The sequence below is a fragment of the Microcaecilia unicolor genome, unplaced genomic scaffold (assembly GCF_901765095.1).
Source record: "Microcaecilia unicolor unplaced genomic scaffold, aMicUni1.1, whole genome shotgun sequence".
NCBI classification, from domain to species: domain Eukaryota; kingdom Metazoa; phylum Chordata; class Amphibia; order Gymnophiona; family Siphonopidae; genus Microcaecilia; species Microcaecilia unicolor.
Genome location: NW_021963305.1, coordinates 56142 through 76052, shown reverse-complemented (window position 1 = coordinate 76052; position 19911 = coordinate 56142). Strand labels below are relative to the sequence as shown.

The 19911-nt window shown below is 45.0% G+C and overlaps 1 protein-coding gene across 1 annotated transcript in view; it reads right to left on the bottom strand.

The window, feature by feature from the left end:
- The window catches only part of OSTM1 (osteoclastogenesis associated transmembrane protein 1), a 34910-nt gene extending 22961 nt beyond the window's left edge, over positions 1-11949 (bottom strand). Inside the window, exons 1-4 of the mRNA XM_030189035.1 lie at positions 11582-11949; positions 6406-6517; positions 6102-6199; positions 1421-1558 (exon numbers count right to left, since the gene is read on the bottom strand). Of these exons, the coding sequence (XP_030044895.1) occupies positions 1421-1558; positions 6102-6199; positions 6406-6517; positions 11582-11914 (681 nt within the window). The 5' untranslated portion in view covers positions 11915-11949. The remainder of the gene's footprint in view (positions 1-1420; positions 1559-6101; positions 6200-6405; positions 6518-11581) is intronic.
- Between the last annotated feature and the right edge of the window lie 7962 nt (positions 11950-19911).

Genomic DNA, 19911 nt, shown 5'->3' with positions numbered 1-19911 from the left:
ACTTGGAAAATTATGTGGACAACGTCCACAACTTCAAATCATTCCTAAAGGACTGTGAACTAGATATATTCTCCAAGGGTGCAACTCATGAAAAAGGCCATAAGTTAGACTTCATGACTTCTTATCCTGATAGCTTGATCAGTTCATTCAAATGGAAGCCAGTACCACGGTCTGACCACTTCCAACTGGATTTCACCATTGATACATGTATGTCAAGCGTAACAAGGCACAAGTCCTCCAAATTCACCTCCATCAGAGGTAAAATCAATGAGGTCACTTTCTGGTCTGAGCTAACAGATTCCCTCACTAACTCATCTCTTACACATGGATTGATCAAATCTCGCTGAGATACCAAGTTGAAAGCCATACTAGACAAAATTGCTGCATTTACCACTAGGTCAAGACATCCAGAAATTCATCATGGTTTACACAGGAACTATCCATCCTACAAAGGGAATGTCAACACCTTGAAAAGCAATGGAGAAAGAACAAAGATACTACTGATAAATCCAAATGGAAGTCAGCCTTCCGACACTATCAGTAGTATCTTTGTTCTTTCTCCATTGTAACGTGCTCAAAAGGGCTTAGCACATCCATGTGAGCCACTTCACAGTGATGACTTTTGAAGCTAATTTAAGTCAGTCGTGTTTAGCATTCTTTATCAGTCCTAAATGTACGCTGCTAAAGACTTCAGAACAGAGTCCTTCCTGAGGGTAGAAGCCATCGATGGTGAGGAGAGGTCATGGTGTTTCAGCAGCTCATAAGGTGGGGAGGTATGGATTCACCATTGTGGCAGACTCCAAAATGATGCTGTGACTCGCTGTTACTAGGTAGGGTTCCTCTTTCAAGCTGCCATTCTTCCATAGTCAAGTCGTGCAGCAATAAGGAGAGTTTAGAGCATTCAAGAGGCCACAGTGTAGCTTTCATGTTGTACAGTTGTCAATTTCCTTTGTTTGCTGTTTGAATTATGGTTACGTGTACAGAGCTGAGGACAAGTATTTGTATCTAAATCTAAGATCCTCTCTGAGGGAAAAAAACAATTTTCAAATGTATGTTTATTTATTTTTTAAAATTCTTTATTCTCATCAAAAACATATATAACAGGCAGAATGCAAACCAGAAAACATCCATACAATGGGTAAATAAATGTTTATAACCCGAACCCCCCCCCCCCCCAAAAAAAAAAAAACCCCTCTACCTCCCCCCTTACTAACTCACAGATCTTTATCCTGTGTAGTAAGCAAACCCACAAAAGTATCAGAAGTCAAGAAATACCTCGCAGACACCGATAAGGTTTTCACACTGCAGAGAAAGAATCCATTCAATCATACTTGAGGACCATTAATTTCGACATCACATACAAGTAAATTGCCCTTGCCCCTCCCAGGCAGACTGGGACAAAGTTAAGGCAGGCACTTACCGCATCTTCCAGGTCAATGCACAGGGTGCTCCCTGTTTCCAGCTGACCATATAATGCATTCAGGCTTCTGTAAGTATCGCTACAGTTCCTGCAAACTTGTGAATAGTTCCCTGGTTGTGATGGGATAATTGTCTGCCCCTGAAATTACAAAGTGTGCAGACTTAAGATTTCAAAGATTAATATGCAGTGATCATCATAGCAGGAACAACAGTACCTAAAATTGCTTAAGATAAATTAGCAACACTGTGGAGATATAAAGAAAGCAAAAATCAGAATTCAAAACATTTAGACAGAATCCAGCACAATTCTACAAAGAACATTAATGCAAGTAAACTACCGACCCAAAGAGAAACAGAAAAAAATGTTCTGATGAAATATGAGTATCAAGTAAACCACTACAAAGAAAGAGAAGGGCTCTCTCGCATACAAATGAAAATTGAAAAGGGAAAACATCAATGTTCTCTTAATCAGCATTACACTCCAATCTTCCAGTGCTACGCTTGATTTTAAAGATAAATTACATATTACTAACAATACTTCTGCAAGTTCATTTTTAAAATGCTATCAGTACTCTGGGATGAATACTATCCAGTCCAGAAGATTTGCTACTCTTCAATTTGTCAAATTGTGCCATTACATCCTCCAGGTAACATAACATAGTAGATGACGGCAGAAAAAGACCTGCACGGTCCATCCAGTCTACCCAACAAGATAACTCATATGTGCTACTTTTTGTGTATACCTTACCTTGATTTGTACCTGTGCTCTTCAGGGCACAGACCGTATAAGTCTGCCCAGTATTATCCCCGCCTCCCAACCACCAGCGCCGCCTCCCAACCACCGGCTCTGGCACAGACCGTATAAGTCTGCCCAGCACTATCCCCGCCTCCCAACCACCGGCTCTGGCACAGACCGTATAAGTCTGCCCAGCACTATCCCTGCCTCCCTACCACCAGTCCCGCTTCCCACAACCGGCTCTGGCACAGACTGTATAAGTCTGCCCAGCACTATCTCCGCCTCCCAACCACCAGCCCCGCCTCCCGATCTTGACTAAGCTCCTGAGGATCCATTCCTTCTGCACAGGATTCCTTTATGCTTATCCCACGCATGTTTGAATTCCGTTACCGTTTTCATTTCCACCACCTCCCGTGGGAGGGCATTCCAAGCATCCACTACTCTCTCCGTGAAAAAATACTTCCTAACATTTATAGAGATTTCATTCAGTTTCTCTGACTTATCAGCTTTGAATGCAATTTCTGGCACAGGTATCTCTCCCAAATCTTCCTTGATGAAGACCAAAGCAAAGAATTCATTTAATCTCTCTGCTATGGCTTTGTCTTCCCGATCGCCGCTTTTACCCCTCAGTCATCTAGCGGTCCAGCCAATTCAAAGAACCAAACTAAACCCCTGAACTGTGCAAAACAACTGAAACTCTTACCAGAACTGTACAAAATCTAACTCTCTCCCCATAATCACTTAAAATACTCTGTCATCGATGAACATCAACAATAGACCACTCTGTATTTCTCTTACTGGAATTGGCGATCACCATCACGGTACTATGTAAGCCACATTGAGCCTGCAAATAGGTGGGAAAATGTGGGATACAAATGCAACAAATACATTTTTTTTGCCAGCTTCTTGCCTTTAATATACCTAAAAAATATATTACTATGTGTTTTTGACTCCAACGCAATCTTTTTTTCAAAGTCCCTCTTTGCCTTCCTTATCAGTGCTTTGCATTTGACTTGCCATTCCTTATGCTGTTTCTTATTATTTCCATTTTCTGAAGGATTTTCTTTTAGCTCTAATAGCTTCCTTCACCTCACTTTTTAACCATGCCAGCTGTCGTTTGGTCTTCCGTCCTCCTTTTTTAATACGTGGAATATATTTAGCCTGGGCTTCTAGGATGGTGTTTTTGAACAGCATCCACGCCTGCTCCTTTAAGTTTTTTTTTTCACCGTTCTTTTCATTTTATCATAGTCTCCTTTTTTAAAGTTAAACGCTAACATATTGGATTTCCTGTTTATACTTATTCCAAAGCTAATATCAAATCTGACCATTATTATCTTGTTGCCCAGTTTGTTAGCCTCCCTAATTTCCGATAACATTTCTACATCCATCTGTTCATCCTGGCCATGTAATATGATAGAGATCTATAAAATAACGAGTGGAGTAGAACGGGTTTGTGAATCGTTTGTTTACTCTTTCAAAAAATACTAGGACTAGGGAGCATGTGATGAAGCTACAAATTTAATACGATTCGGAGAAAGGTTTTCTTCACTAAACATGTAATTAAACTCTGGAATTCGTTGCCAGAGAATGTGGTAAAGGCGGTTAGCTTAGCGGGGTTTTAAAAAGGGATGGTCGGCTTCCTAAAGGAAAAGTCCACTGATCATTATTAAATTGACTTGGGGAAAAACCACTGCTTATTTCTGGGATAAGCAGCATAAAATGTACTGAACTTTTTTGGGATCTTGCCAGGTATTTGTGACCTGGATTGGACACTGTTGGAAACAGGATACTGGGCTTGATGGACCTTTGGTCTGTCCCAGTGTGGCAATACTTATGTACCTGTATCGACACGGGTGTTATCTACTGACCCCAGGTACAAATGGAGAAACTGGACAAGGATCTCACAGAAGATATCCATAAGCTTGGTATGAAAGCTGAGGTGCTATTGCTGAGAGATTTCAACTTGCCTGATGTGGATTGGAACGTCCTGTGGGCAGAACTGGAGAGAAGTAGAGAGATAGCGGATGCCTGTCAAAGTGCTTTGCTTAGACAAATGGTGACAGAACCCAAGAGGGAAGGGTCGATGCTGGATCTAGTGCTCACAAATGGAGGCAGTGTTTCAAATGTTCAGGTGGGTGCCCACATAGGCAATAGCGATCGTCACATGATATGGCAAAAGATGCTGAGAATGCTTTATCTTCATTACTCTCCTCAGACAAATGTGCTAAACAATACTACTTTTCTGTGTTGACAGAAGAAAATATTGGAGAAGGACCACGGTTGGCTGATGAAGGTATATCTGGAAATGGAGTGTTCACAGAAGAAAGCATTTATAAGCAGCTTGAGAATCTAGCAGTGGACAAAAGGTTTGGGGCTGGCTGGATGGGATACATCTCAGGACACTGATGCAGCTCAGAGAAGTCCTAACAGGACCGCTTAAGGATTTAATAGATCTTTAGAGCAGGGAGAGGTTCCACGGGATTGGTGATGAACGAATGTGGTCTCTCATCAAAAAAGCGAGGACAGGGAAGAAGTGGGATACTACAGGCTGGTAAGCCTCACGTCAGTGGTAGGAAAAATAATGGAGTCGCTCATGAAGGAAAAGATAGTTAACTTTCCAGAAACCAACGGGTTACAGGATTCAAGGCAACATGGCTTTACCAAAGGAAAATCCTGCCAAACCAATCTGATTGACTTCTTTGACTGGGTGACCAAAAAACTGGATGAAGGGACATGCACTAGATGTAATCTACTTGGATTTCAGGAAAGCCTTTGATACTGTCCCTCAAAGAAGACTCATGAATAAGCTGAGAGGACTGGATTTAGGACACAAAGTGGGGAAATGGACGGGAAACTGGTTGACCGACAGACAACAGAGGTTGGTGGTAAATGGAATCCGCTCGGAAAAAAGGAAAGTCAGCAGTGAAGAGCCTCAGGGATAGGCACTGGGGCCAATTCAGTTTAATATATTTGTGAGAGACACTGCTGAAGGGTTAGAAGGAAGTCTGCCTTTTTGCAGATGACACGAAGATAGCCAATAGAGTGGATACCTTGGAAGGTGTAGAAACCATGAGAAGACTGGTCAAAGGTCTGGCAATTAAAATTGAATGCTAAAAAGTGCAGTGATGCAATTGGGATGCAAAAATCCAAAAGTGATGTACCAGATAGGAGGGGAGAGATTGGTAAGCTCAGTTCATGAGAGGGACCTTGGGTGATGGTATCTGAGGATCTCAATGCAACAAGGCAGCAGCAGCAGCCAGAAGGATGCTAGGCTGCATAGAGAGGGGTATAACCAGTAGAAGAAAGGAGGTGTTGATGTCCCTGTATAAATCGTTGGTGAGGCCTCACTTGGAATACTATGTTCAATTTTTGGAGGCCGTATATTGCTAAAGATGTAAAAAGGCTGGAAGCATTTCAAAGAAAAGCGACAAACACGTTATGCGGTTTGGTAGGAAGACATCCGAGGAGAGACTTGATGACTTCAACATGTATACCCTATTCTCAGGGCATAGACCGTAGAAGTCTGCCCAGCGCCGGTTTTGTTTCCCAATTACTGGTGTCGCCAGCCAATCTCCGCTAAGATTCCGTGGATCCATTCCTTCTAAACAGGATTCCTTTGTGTTTATCCCATGCATGTTTGAATTCCATTATCGTTTTCATCTCCACCACCTCCTGCGGGAGGGCATTCCAAGCATCCACCACCCTCTCCGTGAAAAAATAATTCCTGACTTTACTCTCGAGTCTGCCCCCCTTCAACCTCAATTCATGTCCTCTAGTTGTACCAACTTTCCGTCTCCGGAAAAGGTTTGTTTGCGGATTAATACCTTTCAAATATTTGAACGTCAAATATTTGCCCCGAAGGAAGTCCGTTAGGCCTACAAAAAAAATTCTCTCCTGTGCAACTGTTTAATTATGTTTATTTCTGCTACACAAGAGAATGACTTACCTGAAGGTTGTGCTCAAAACACACTATTAATGCATCAAATAAGTCCAGGAAGGCTATGGTACTGTTCAGTATCTCTCCTCCATCCTTCTGGAAACATTCTGTCAAAGGCAAGAAAACAAAGACATTCCTAATTTATGTTCATTTCATATAGATTTTTCAAGTGTGCAGTACCACCTCATCGCCTAGAACTGAAACTAAGTTCGTGACTGCCATCAAGCTGTGACTTCTGTCACACACAGTCAGAAATCCCAATTAACTTCAACTACTGTTTCATCCCAGCGGTAAAAGGAAACACATGGCCTACGTTCACATTTGGCATCCTTCCAGGTCTTGTTGAAGAATTCTGTGAGGCTCAGGATCAGCTGCAGCCTGTCGGACCGCAGGAGGTTCGCTGCACAGCTGCTCTCCGACGTGTTCTGATGTGCAACAGAAAAAAAAAAAAAAGTAAAAAAGAGGAGTCACTACCAAAAAAGATTCAAGTTTAGCAGGAGAATCCCAAGGCTACAGGACCCACACCCAGTACATCCTTGAAAAGCACACATTATACAGCAGACAGGTTCAGTACTTGCTGAGCAAAGGACATAAAGGGACTCAATTATCACTAATTTGAAACCTGGGAGCAGCAGTGTGTTGTCAAGAATTCAACTGTAGTTACTGTCCATACCACACAACTTTTTGTATTTTTTTTTTACTGAATTAGGAGTATATCTAACGAAAGAGTATATCTTCCATTTACTTGCCTCAAGTTGAGATTAGAAATAGGATGGACGTTCTGATGGCAACATTTAAGAAGCTTCCTTAAGAAAGTTCAGGATCAACGGGGAAGCAAAGTATATACATCTCATTTATTTAGGTTTAGCTCATGGCAAGTTATTTCTGTCCCCAGAGGGCTTACAATGTCATAAATGTACTAAAGGGCATTACCACATCACTATGCATTATTCGTAAATAGGTCCTATTGCATAAAACAGGCCTTCCAGTACCCTACACTTGTCACCATTAGCAAGCATCTACCCTTAAGTTTTATACGGAATTCAAACATGCTTGGGATAAGCATAAAGGAATCCTGTGCCGAAGGAATGGATCCTCAGGAGCTTAGTCAAGATCGGGAGGCGGGGCTGGTGGTTGGGAGGTGGGGATAGTGCTGGGCAGACTTATACGGTCTGTGCCAGAGCCGGTGGTGGAAAGCGGGACTGGTGGTTGGGAGGCGGGGATAGTGCTGGGCAAACTTATACGGTCTGTGCCAGAGCCGGTGGTGGGAAGCGGGACTGGTGGTTGGGAGGCGGGGATAGTGCTGGGCAGACTTATACGGTCTGTGCCAGAGCCGGTGGTGGGAAGCGGGACTGGTGGTTGGGAGGCGGGGATAGTGCTGAGTAGACTTATACGGTCTGTGCCAGAGCCAGTGGTGGGAGGCGGGGCTGGTGGTTGGGAGGCGAGGATAGTGCTGGGCAGACTTATACAGTCTGTGCCAGAGCCAGTGGTGGGAGGCGGGGCTGGTGGTTGGGAGGTGGGGATAGTGCTGGGCAGACTTATACGGTCTGTGCCAGAGCTGGTGGTGGGAGGCGAGGATAGTGCTGGGTAGACTTATACGGTCTGTGCCAGAGCCAGTGGTGGGAGGCGGGGCTGGTGGTTGGGAGGCGGGGATAGTGCTGGGCAGACTTATACAGTCTGTGCCAGAGCCAGTGGTGGGAGGCGGGGCTGGTGGTTGGGAGGTGGGGATAGTGCTGGGCAGACTTATACGGTCTGTGCCAGAGCCGGTGGTGAGAGGCGAGGATAGTGCTGGGTAGACTTATACGGTCTGTGCCAGAGCCAGTGGTGGGAGGCGGGGCTGGTGGTTGGGAGGCGGGGATAGTGCTGGGTAGACTTATACGGTCTGTGCCAGAGCCAGTGGTGGGAGGCGGGGCTGGTGGTTGGGAGGCGGGGATAGTGCTGGGTAGACTTATACGGTCTGTGCCAGAGCCAGTGGTGGGAGGCGGGGCTGGTGGTTGGGAGGTGGGGATAGTGCTGGGCAGACTTATACGGTCTGTGCCAGAGCCGGTGGTGGGAGGCGAGGATAGTGCTGGGTAGACTTATACGGTCTGTGCCAGAGCCAGTGGTGGGAGGCGGGGCTGGTGGTTGGGAGGCGGGGATAGTGCTGGACAGATTTATACGGTCTGTGCCCTGAAGAGGACAGGTACAAATCAAAGTAGGGTAAACACAAAAAGTAGCACATATGAGTTATCTTGTTGGGCAGACTGGATGGACCGTGCAGGTCTTTTTCTGCCGTCATCTACTATGTTACTATGACTTGCCCGAGGTCACAAGGAATGTCAGCAGAATCTGAAAGGGTGAATTCGTGGAACAGCCTCCTGGTGGAGATGGTGGAGATGAAAACTGTATCTGAATTCAAGAAAGCTTGGGACAGGTACATAGGATCTCTAGAGGAGAGGAAAAGATAGTAGATGGAATGGATGGGCAGACTGGATAGGCCATATGGTCTTTAACTGCCCTCATTTTTCTCCGTTTTTATGTAACTGCAGCAGAAATAGCAAGATGACTTGGTTACAATCCAAGCAAAGGACAAAGAATAAGGTGGACGAAAACTGTACAATTAAGATATCCTTAGCTAGAAACGAGTAGCAGGGAATCAGAGAGACTGGTGAATCAAGTGGTCCTCATAAGCTGCATCTATTATGTTATAATTTTGAAGTGCATTTTAAATAACTGACAAATAATTATACATTTTTCGGTCTTAGAGAAACTAACCTATTTACAGTTATTACCCCTTTACAGAAAAATGTTTATATGGAAAATAAGCACAAATTTTTCAATTCTTCCAAAAATGGGTTCCCAATAGCTGATTGTCAAGGATCCATAGGATCAAAAAAACACATATATACACAACTTCTCTCTCATCCCTTATATATTTTAGTTACTGTTATCAACAAATCTCAAAAACAGAACAAAATGTTCTTCAAGAATCTAGCATCACTTTTTCCTTGGAATGAATTCCTTTAGTGTACGGAAATACCTGATCACAAGACAAATGACAAACATCAAGCTAAGACCATGGGGGAAGAGAGGGGATTAAAAAGAGGAAGCCCATAATCACACGTGCACTATTTTACCACTATTCTGTGCTATTTTAGTGAGACCTAGCTACTAACAACTTGGGATTAACAGTAAAACAACATGTCTTAATGATAGCCCACATAGATAACTGCTCCTCTCAATGAGCTGACAGGACAATTTGCAGTAAAAGGAGGAAGCAAGGTTAGCCAGTACCAAAAAATCACCATCACTGCAATTCTTTTATCACATCACTACTTGACAAAAGCCTAGTTCAAATATAAAGGGAAAAATGATAAGAAGAGGAATTACAACTAGTAACAATACAGCATTAGAACAGCAGCAATCACCTATACACCTCCCCCAACACGTCCTTCATCTCAGGATCCCTCAACTGTATTATTGGGGGGAGGAGGCAGCGCTGCCAGGTGAGAGACAGTGGGAGCTGGGGAGCTGGCAATGCTGCCAGATGAGGGGTGGTGGGAGAAGGGGGGGGGGCAGCTTGGAAAAAGAGGGAAGTGCTGCCAGAAGAAGGGAATGGGAGCTGTGAGGACAGAAGTAGCGCTGCCAGATGAGAGACAGTGGGCGCTGGGAAGGAGGAGAGGGATTACAGCTGCCAGATGAGAGGTGGTGGGAGCTGGGGAACAGGGGGCCCAGCGTTACCAGATGAGAGACGGTGGGGGCTGGGGAGGAGGAGAGGGGTTTGAGCTGCCAGATGAGAGGTGGTGGGAGCTGCCTTGATTTTCTCTCCTCACATGCTATTCTTGACCCACTACAATCTGGTTTTCGCCCTCTCCACTCAACCGAATCTGCGCTTACTAAAGTCTCCAATGACCTATTACTGGCTAAATCCAGAGGTCAATATTCCATCCTCATTCTTCTTGATCTTTCCGCTGCTTTTGACACTGTCGATCACAGCATACTTCTCGATACCCTGTCCTCACTTGGATTCCAGGGCTCTGTCCTTTCCTGGTTCTCTTCCTACCTCTCCCTCCGCACCTTTAGTGTTCACTCTGGTGGATCCTCTTCTATCCCTCTGCCTGTCGGCATACCTCAGGGTTCTGTTCTTGGTCCCCTCCTCTTTTCTATCTACACTTCTTCCCTTGGTTCATTAATCTCATCCCATGGCTTTTCCTACCATCTCTATGCTGATGACTCCCAAATCTACCTTTCTACCCCTGATATCTCACCTTGCATCCAAACCAAAGTTTCAGCATGCTTGTCTGACATTGCTGTCTGGATGTCTCAACGCCACCTGAAATTAAATATGACCAAAACCGAGCTTCTCATTTTCCCCCCCAAACCCACCTCCCCGCTCCCCCCATTTTCTATTTCTGTTGATGGCTCTCTCATTCTCCCTGTCTCCTCAGCTCGAAACCTTGGGGTCATCTTTGACTCTTCTCTCTCCTTCTCTGCTCATATCCAGCAGATTGCCAAGACCTGTCGTTTCTTTCTTTACAACATCCGTAAAATCCGCCCCTTTCTTTCCGAGCACTCTACCAAAACCCTCATCCACACCCTTGTCACCTCTCGTCTAGACTACTGCAATCTGCTTCTTGCTGGCCTCCCACTTAGTCACCTCTCCCCTCTCCAGTCGGTTCAAAACTCTGCTGCCCGTCTTGTCTTCCGCCAGGGTCGCTTTACTCATACTACCCCTCTCCTCAAGACCCTTCACTGGCTCCCTATCCGTTTTCGCATCCTGTTCAAACTTCTTCTACTAACCTATAAATGTACTCACTCTGCTGCTCCCCAGTATCTCTCCACACTCGTCCTTCCCTACACCCCTTCCCGTGCACTCCGCTCCATGGATAAATCCTTCTTATCTGTTCCATTCTCCACTACTGCCAACTCCAGACTTCGCGCCTTCTGTCTCGCTGCACCCTACGCCTGGAATAAACTTCCTGAGCCCCTACGTCTTGCCCCATCCTTGGCCACCTTTAAATCTAGACTGAAAGCCCACCTCTTTAACATTGCTTTTGACTCGTAACCACTTGTAACCACTCGCCTCCACCTACCCTCCTCTCCTCCTCCCTGTACATATTAATTGATTTGATTTGCTTACTTTATTTTTTGTCTATTAGATTGTAAGCTCTTTGAGCAGGGACTGTCTTTCTTCTATGTTTGTGCAGCGCTGCGTATGCCTTGTAGCGCTATAGAAATGCTAAATAGTAGTAGCTGGGGAAGAGGGGGCCCAGCGTTACCAGATGAGAGATGGTGGGGGCTGGGGAGGAGGGGAGGGGTTTGAGCTGCCAGATAACAGGTGGGGGGAGATGGGAAGAGGAGTAACTGCGCTGCCAGTGGTGGGAGTAGAGGGGGCAGCTGGGAAAAGGAGGGAATTGCTGCCAGAGGAAGGGGGGGGGGAGCTGGGGGGGAGGAGGCAGCGTTACCAGATGAAGGAGGTGGGAGAGACAGACACAGCATCGTTGTCTCACCTGCGGCGCGGCGGAAACGTTGCTGAGGAGGCGGCTGAGCTCCTGGAACTGGGCCCGGCAGCCCAGGCACAGACGGACCGGCCGAGCAAAGCGCACCAGACACTGGCTCAGCCCCGCACTGCTGTTCGCCACCTCCCCCAGCACCAGCTGACAGGCGGGGTCCAGGTCCGGCAGTTCGGTCCAGTCACTGCTCGCGCCCGGTACCACCAGCAGCAGAGCGAGCCCAAGCGCAGCCACTGCAGCTGCCGCCATTACTGCTTCCGCCGCCTTCCGGTCATCATCATCACACACAGAGTCCGCTGCTTCCGGGACCCTCGCGCCCCCTCGCGTCATCGACTCCCCGCCCCCCGGCGCGCGCAGGGACACAGAGGGGCGGAGTGGGAGAGCGGCTAGTGAGTGCTCATTGGTTGCCTTTTCAGCCCTTCTCGAGGACAGGCGGGATCTGAAGCAAGCCCCGCCCCCCATACAGAGGGGCGGAGTGGGAGAGCGGGTAGTGAGGCTCTGAAGCAAGCCCCGCCCCCATACAGAGGGGCGGAGTGAGAGAGCGGCTAGTGAGGCTCTGAAGCAAGCCCCGCCCCCATACAGAGGGGCGGAGTGGGAGAGCGGGTAGTGAGGCTCTGAAGCAAGCCCCGCCCCCATACAGAGGGGCGGAGTGGGAGAGCGGGTAGTGAGTGCTCATTGGTTGCCTTTTCAGCCCTTCTCGAGGACAGGCAGGATCTGAAGCAAGCCCCGCCCCCCATACAGAGGGGCGGAGTGGGAGAGCGGGTAGTGAGTGCTCATTGGTTGCCTTTTCAGCCCTTCTCGAGGACAGGCAGGATCTGAAGCAAGCCCCGCCCCTATACAGAGGGGCGGAGTGAGAGAGCGGCTAGTGAGTGCTCATTGGTTGCCTTTTCAGCCCTTCTCGAGGACAGGCAGGCTCTGAAGCAAGCCCCGCCCCCATACAGAGGGGCGGAGTGAGAGAGCGGCTAGTGAGTGCTCATTGGTTGCGTTTTCAGCCCTTCTCGAGGACAGCAGCAAGCCCCGCCCCCTATGCTCTGGTATATTGCTTGGAAAGGAACAATTGCATTTTGATTATCGTTACAATATCTTGAATTTTTAAATCTTACAACTAAGTATAGTGCATGAAACGTGTGCTGAGAGAAGTCCTTGGCAGCTAACCAAACTACCTGTTGCACATGAAGACAAACTCACACAGCCTCCACCACCTGGACATCAATGACTTTATTTACAGAATACTAAGACACTTCAGGAACTAGGACCTTTGAAGGAACGATGATCCATCTGACGGGACTTTACTTTTTTTATTTATTACATTTGTACCCCGCACTTTCCCACTCATAGCAGGTTCAATGCGGCTTACATATTATATTTATTGCATTTGTATCCCACATTTTCCCACCTATTTGCAGGCTCAAAGTGGCTTACATAATTTTGTTAAACACAGTTATTCCTGGATGTCAGGTACAATTATTGTTGTGCAGAGATTAATTAAGGGAAGAAATAGAAGAAGGAAAGAATTTATTAGGTATATTAGACGGTGGGTTTTCAGAGGTGGATTAGTAAGGTTCTAGGTTTTCATTGTAGGCTTTGTTGAAGAAATATGCCTTGAGGGATTTGCGAAAGATAGTTGTTTTGTTGATTGTCTTCAGGTCTCTAGGTAGTGCGTTCCATAACTTTGTGCTCATGTAGGAGAAGGTGGTGGTATCATGCATCATCTTGTATTTTAGTCCTTTGCAATTGGGGAAGTGCAGGTTGAGAAATTTGTGGGATGATTTTATGGTGTTTCTGGGAGGTAGGTCCACAAGGTTTAACATGTAGATTGGGGCATCTGGGTGAATGATTTTGTATACCATTGTGCAGATCTTGAATGCAATATGTTCCTTAAGTGGGAGCCAGTGGAGTTTCTTTCTTAAGGGTTTTGCGCTTTCATATTTGGTTTTTCCAAATATGAGTCTGGCCACAGTATTCTGGTACTTATTTGTACCTGGGGCAATGGTGGGTTAAGTGACTTGCCCAGAGTCACAAGGAGCTGCCTGTGCCTGAAGTGGGAATCAAACCCAGTTCCCCAGGACCAAAGTCCACCAGGCTAACCACTAGGCCACTCCTCCACCACGATCTGGGTTCTAATCACGTAAACCATAAAATCATACTACGTCTTTATAATCTTATTTATTTTTCAAACTTTTATACCGCCTAAATATAAGCGGTTTACAAGATACAAACAAAATCCACATTAAAGTACAAAATTATAATAAACAAAACGTAACAAAACAAAATTTAAAACTCTGCTGCAGATGTAACCTACTTGAAATGTTAAGTAGTAGTAGTAGTAGTATTGCACTGCATTTACAGCTGTTCCTCTCAAGTTGCATAAATGGCTCAAGGAACAAGGTCTTCAAATAGCATTTAAATTGTGAAACCTCTAACCGTAACTGCCCCTTCAAAGAGTTCCACATGGAAAATATAGAAAAGGTTGAAAGCCTTGTATCACTATATTTCACACCAACATATCAATCAAGCAAAATGTGCATTGCTGTCTCAGATCTCAAAGTCATACAAGGATGATAAATACAGAAACAATGCTTCAGATATTGTGGAGCTGACAGATAAATCGCTTGATTTACAAAACAAAGCACTTTAAACTGTATTCAAAAATAAACTGGTAATTTATTTTCAAATACAGTAAACTGGTAATTGTTTCAAGATGGGACGTGCCACCCTAGACATGCCAGTAACCAATCTTGCTGCTGCATTTTGTACCAACTGCAGCGCGCCAATCCTAGATTTACACATCCAAGATATAGAGAGTTGCAATAATCTAACTGTGACTGAACCATATTAAGCAAAACACCACAAGAATCACTTAATGGTAACATAGGTTTCTGTCTATATAATAGACAAAATTGAGCAAAACAGGACTGAATGACATTCATCACTTGATGTTTCGTTGTCAACCCTGAATCCAGAAGCGCCCCCCCCCCCCCCCAACAATTTCACCACCCTTTGAACAGATACACTTGCCCCATTCAACAACAGAAAAGAAGGCCGGAAAACCTCAACAGTTCTCCCCAAGATCACCACCTCAGATTTTTCTATATTCAATAATAAACCATGTTCACACATCCAAACATTAATTTCATTCATATATGACTGGAAAAATCCACAATTCCAGGAATAACATGTATAGAATGTTTGTACGTTTGGGAAGCTTGCCAGGAGCCCTTGGCCTGGATTGGCCGCTGTCGGGGACAGGATGCTGGGCTCGATGGACCCTTGGTCTTTTCCCAGTGTGGCATTACTTATGTACTTATGTCCTCTACGTGGCTCACTTTTATTACATAGAGCAGTGATTTAACCTATTGTGATGTCATAGTGGCTCATTCCACCAATAAGAGCCAACCTCATTAGTGATGTCACAATGGCTTGATTGTATAGAATGTTTGTACGTTTGGGAAGCTCACCAGGTGCCCTTGGCCTGGATTGGCCGCTGTCGTGGACAGGATGCTGGGCTCGATGGACCCTTGGTCTTTTCCCAGTGTGGCATTACTTATGTACTTATGTCCTCTACTTGGCTCACTTTTATTACATAGAGCAGTGATTTAACCTATTGTGATGTCATAGTGGCTCATTCCACCAATAAGAGCCAACCTCATTAGTGATGTCACAATGGCTTGATTGTATAGAATGTTTGTACGTTTGGGAAGCTCGCCAGGTGCCCTTGGCCTGGATTGGCCGCTGTCGAGGACAGGATGCTGGGCTCGATGGACCCTTGGTCTTTTCCCAGTGTGGCATTACTTATGTACTTATGTCCTCTACGTGGCTCACTTTTATTACATAGAGCAGTGATTTAACCTATTGTGATGTCATAGTGGTTCATTCCACCAATAAGAGCCAACCTCATTAGTGATGTCACAATGGCTTGATTGTATAGAATGTTTGTACGTTTGGGAAGCTCACCAGGTGCCCTTGGCCTGGATTGGCCGCTGTCGTGGACAGGATGCTGGGCTCGATGGACCCTTGGTCTTTTCCCAGTGTGGCATTACTTATGTACTTATGTCCTCTACTTGGCTCACTTTTATTACATAGAGCAGTGATTTAACCTATTGTGATGTCATAGTGGCTCATTCCACCAATAAGAGCCAACCTCATTAGTGATGTCACAATGGCTTGATTGTATAAAATGTTTGTACGTTTGGGAAGCTCGCCAGGTGCCCTTGGCCTGGATTGGCCGCTGTCGTGGACAGGATGCTGGGCTCGATGGACCCTTGGTCTTTTCCCAGTGTGGCATTACTTATGTACTTATGTCCTCTACTTGGCTCACTTTTATTACATAGAGCAGTGATTTAACCTATTGTGATGTCATAGTGGCTCATTCCACCAATAAGAGCCAACCTCATTAGTGATGTCACAATGGCTTGATTGTATAGAATGTTTGTACGTTTGGGAAGCTCGCCAGGTGCCCTTGGCCTGGATTGGCCGCTGTCGTGGACAGGATGCTGGGCTCGATGGACCCTTGGTCTTTTCCCAGTGTGGCATTACTTATGTACTTATGTCCTCTACTTGGCTCACTTTTATTACATAGAGCAGTGATTTAACCTATTGTGATGTCATAGTGGCTCATTCCACCAATAAGAGCCAACCTCATTAGTGATGTCACAATGGCTTGATTGTATAAAATGTTTGTACGTTTGGGAAGCTCGCCAGGTGCCCTTGGCCTGGATTGGCCGCTGTCAGGGACAGGATGCTGGGCTCGATGGACCCTTGGTCTTTTCCCAGTATGGCATTACTTATGTACTTATAACTCCAAACAAGCTCCCCATACAGTAATAGGGAAGAAAAATTGGATATCATCAGCACATACATGATACCTTACCCCTAACTTCTGAAAATTCGTCCCTAAAGAGGCCATATTCACATTAAACAAGCTGAAAGGGCAGAACCCTGCGGCACTCCCTTTTCCAACATAACCGTATGAGAAACCTGTCCTCCACTCCTCACACGAAAAAAGTGGCCCACCAAGTAGGAAGCAAACCACTGCAACACTTGTTCTTGCATTCCCATCCTGTACTGTTTAGATAATAACATCTGCACATTCACTGCAGGGGCGTAGCCAGACAACAGATTTTGGGTGGGCCTAGGGAAGAACTGGGTGGGCACCAATTGTTCTCCTCCTCCCCCAACCACCACCCAAACAATATCTCATCTGGTGGGAAAACGCTTCTTTCCACCTTGGCAGTCTGCAGCAGACATGCGCTGAAAACCGAACATGCGCAGGTGCCAGTATCGTGGAGAGTAGCGTTTTCGTTACTATCAGGGGAAAGTCTTCAGCTGGCCGTGCTTGGGATCCCACCAGATACCACTAAACGTGTGCTACTGTTGGGTGGGCCTGAGCCCTAAGTGGGTGGGCCCCGGCCCACCTGTGGCTACGCCACTGATTCACTGAATCAAAAGCTCCTGAAATATCCAAGGAGATCAGACAAAACCAAACATATTTATCAAATCCTTTCCATATCTCATCAACTGTGGACAACAGTAGAGACTCCACCCCGAAAACCAAACTGACAAACATCTAAGCAACCAACCTTCTCAATAAACTCCTCCAGTTGACGCAGTGCAACTTTTTCTAATACTTTTCCTAAAAAAAGAACAATTGAAATCGATCTAAAATTACTCATAACAGAAATATTACTTCCTTTCCCCTAACTGCAGTCTATCTGCTTAAGTATTACATTTCTCTTCCCTTCCCTTATGCCCTCTTCTGTCATTGTAATTGTTTTTCTTTAGTTCATTGTAGGCCGCTTTGGGGCTGCTTTACGTGGCAAACGTCGGGGTATAAATGTTCTAAAATAAATAAATATTTAACCCGTGTTTCTTCAATAGTGGTTTCGCTGTCGCTCGTTTACAGGCCAAAGGACATATTCTCTCAACTAAAGATTTATTAACAATCAAACATAGCTGCTGGTGCAACAGCATTGGCCAATTACCAAATCACACTAGATGAACAAGGATCCTCAAAAGATCTTGTAGGTGTTATCTTTGCAATAACCTCTTGTATTTCCTCTACCTCCAAAATCTCAAAATCATTCCAACAAACACAAATATCATTTAATTTCTCTTTTCCATAAACACCTTGATCTTCTACCTTTACACCCAAAGATTATAACTTGTCAGTCAAAAACAATGCATAACCATCTGCATTTGGATCAGCATCCCTACTTAAGTCACTTCACTGGCTCCCTATCCGTTTTTGCATTCAATTCAAACTTCTCTTATTGACCTACTGTATAAGTGCTTTCACTCTACCGCTCCCCAGTACCTCTCCACTCTTGTCTCTCCCTACGCCCCCCCTTGGGTACTCCATTCTGTGGATAAATCTCTCTTGTCTGTCCCCTTCTCCTCTACTGCTAATTCCAGACTCCGTTCCTTTTATCTTGCTGCGCCTCACGCCTGGAATAAACTTCCCGAGCCTGTACGTCTAGCCCACTCTTTGGCCGTTTTCAAGTCCAAACTTAAAGCCCACCTCTTTACCACTGCTTTTGACTCCTAACCACTACTCACTGCTGGGGGATACTAAACACCAGCGCTTACCCGAGGATAGGCCGAGGCCTCTCTCCAAGGGTCAGGCGGTTCCCTCCTCTTACAGACCTCGCTTCCGTGAAGCTAGAAGGTACCGCCCGGGGCGTTCTGCTGGGTTCACTTCTCGTGCCCGCTTTCAGCAGAGGAACTTCTTTCGTTCGGACAAGCATTCCGCAGCGACCGGCTCAAGGCCTGGAGTTCAAGGGCGACCCTCTCAATGATGGTGCGCCGGCCCTCTCCTCGATTCCTGCAATAGGAGGACGGCTTTCCCTCTTTCTCAAGGAGTGGGTCAAGATTTCCTCAGATCAGTGGGTTTTGGACCTGAGCAGACGTAAGGAGAGGTAAAAAAAAACAACTTTTCCCCAGTTGGATTATGATATACAGACAATTGTGACCACTGCCAGTAACGGAGATATATTTGCTGACGAGCATGGTGAGGTTTGAAGCTTCTATCAAACACTGAAACGGAGACAGACAACCGTCTGCTCCACTGAGGACTGTTCCACTGAGGATCTTTTGAACCACTCGAACGTTAAGTGCCCTTTGTTTTTGATTTAATATACTCATGATAGTACAGATTTGAGAGTATTTAGATTATAGAGTTTACAATAGAAAGGTTAGTGCACATTTTTATTTTTTGGATGTGCATGAGGTTTTATTGGAGAAAGTGATAGGATTAATTTACTCAGTTCTGAGATTTGTGAGGTATATATTTGCACATTTGATAAGATCAGATTAATACACGGGTGTTTAAAAAAAAAAAGTTTTTAATCATTTATTTATAATTTTTTTCATTTTACAAGGATCACTTGCAAAATAGTAAAACAGAGATGATTGTACATTAAAACAATATTAGAAGAAAACAATCTCAACAAGATAAATGGATTTTATACAATCTTTCTCTTTCTTAGACCACAAAATAAATAGGGAGAGTGAAACAAGACAAGGAGATCAATTTAAGCAACAGCAAACAAAGAAAACGTGGTATTAACCCGATTATCCCCAGTTATTATTTATCTAAATCATTATTCCACATTGATCATCTGGTTGGTTTCTTCAAGACCATAACGGTGCATAGTCCGTCAATTTCATTGGAAACATACTTATTGTCCAATATTAGTGAAAGTAATACACCCGATTTCATTTTTTTTCCCTTTTAAAACCAGAAATTGTTTAACGATACAAACCCTTGAATCTCCAATCCAATTCCCGCTGATTAAAGTAATTCCAGTTTCACAGGCTTCACTCCTTTTGAATTAATATATTAAGAGGAATCATTTCAGAGGAAAAAAAACATTAGGAGTCATACCCGGAACTCTGGGAAAACAACAATCTCGATATTAATCATCTACAACAATATTCATTTTGTTCAAATTTTTTCTGGTCTTTTATCATTTTCAAATCATAACCGTTTCCTACTTCAGTAGAACTTCATTTGCTGTATATTCTCAAAGGATTCGATTAGATTATCCATGTGGCTCATTAACAAGACTATATCTGAAGCAAAGTCATTCTCTACCACCGTCAGGTCCTGGAGCACCCTCCAGATGACATTCAATGCAACCTCCACGGGAGCCAAAAACTCCAAGCTGATAACTCTTAAGGGTTTAGGAGTAGCACCGCCGACACGGGTTCAGCTGTAAACGACTTCCGTTTCAGCATACACTCCTAACTCACTCCTCCACCCCTTTGGGCATGGTGGTTAAATGATTTTTGAGTGATGAAGTTGTTTCCAGGTCCAAGAGCATCGACGC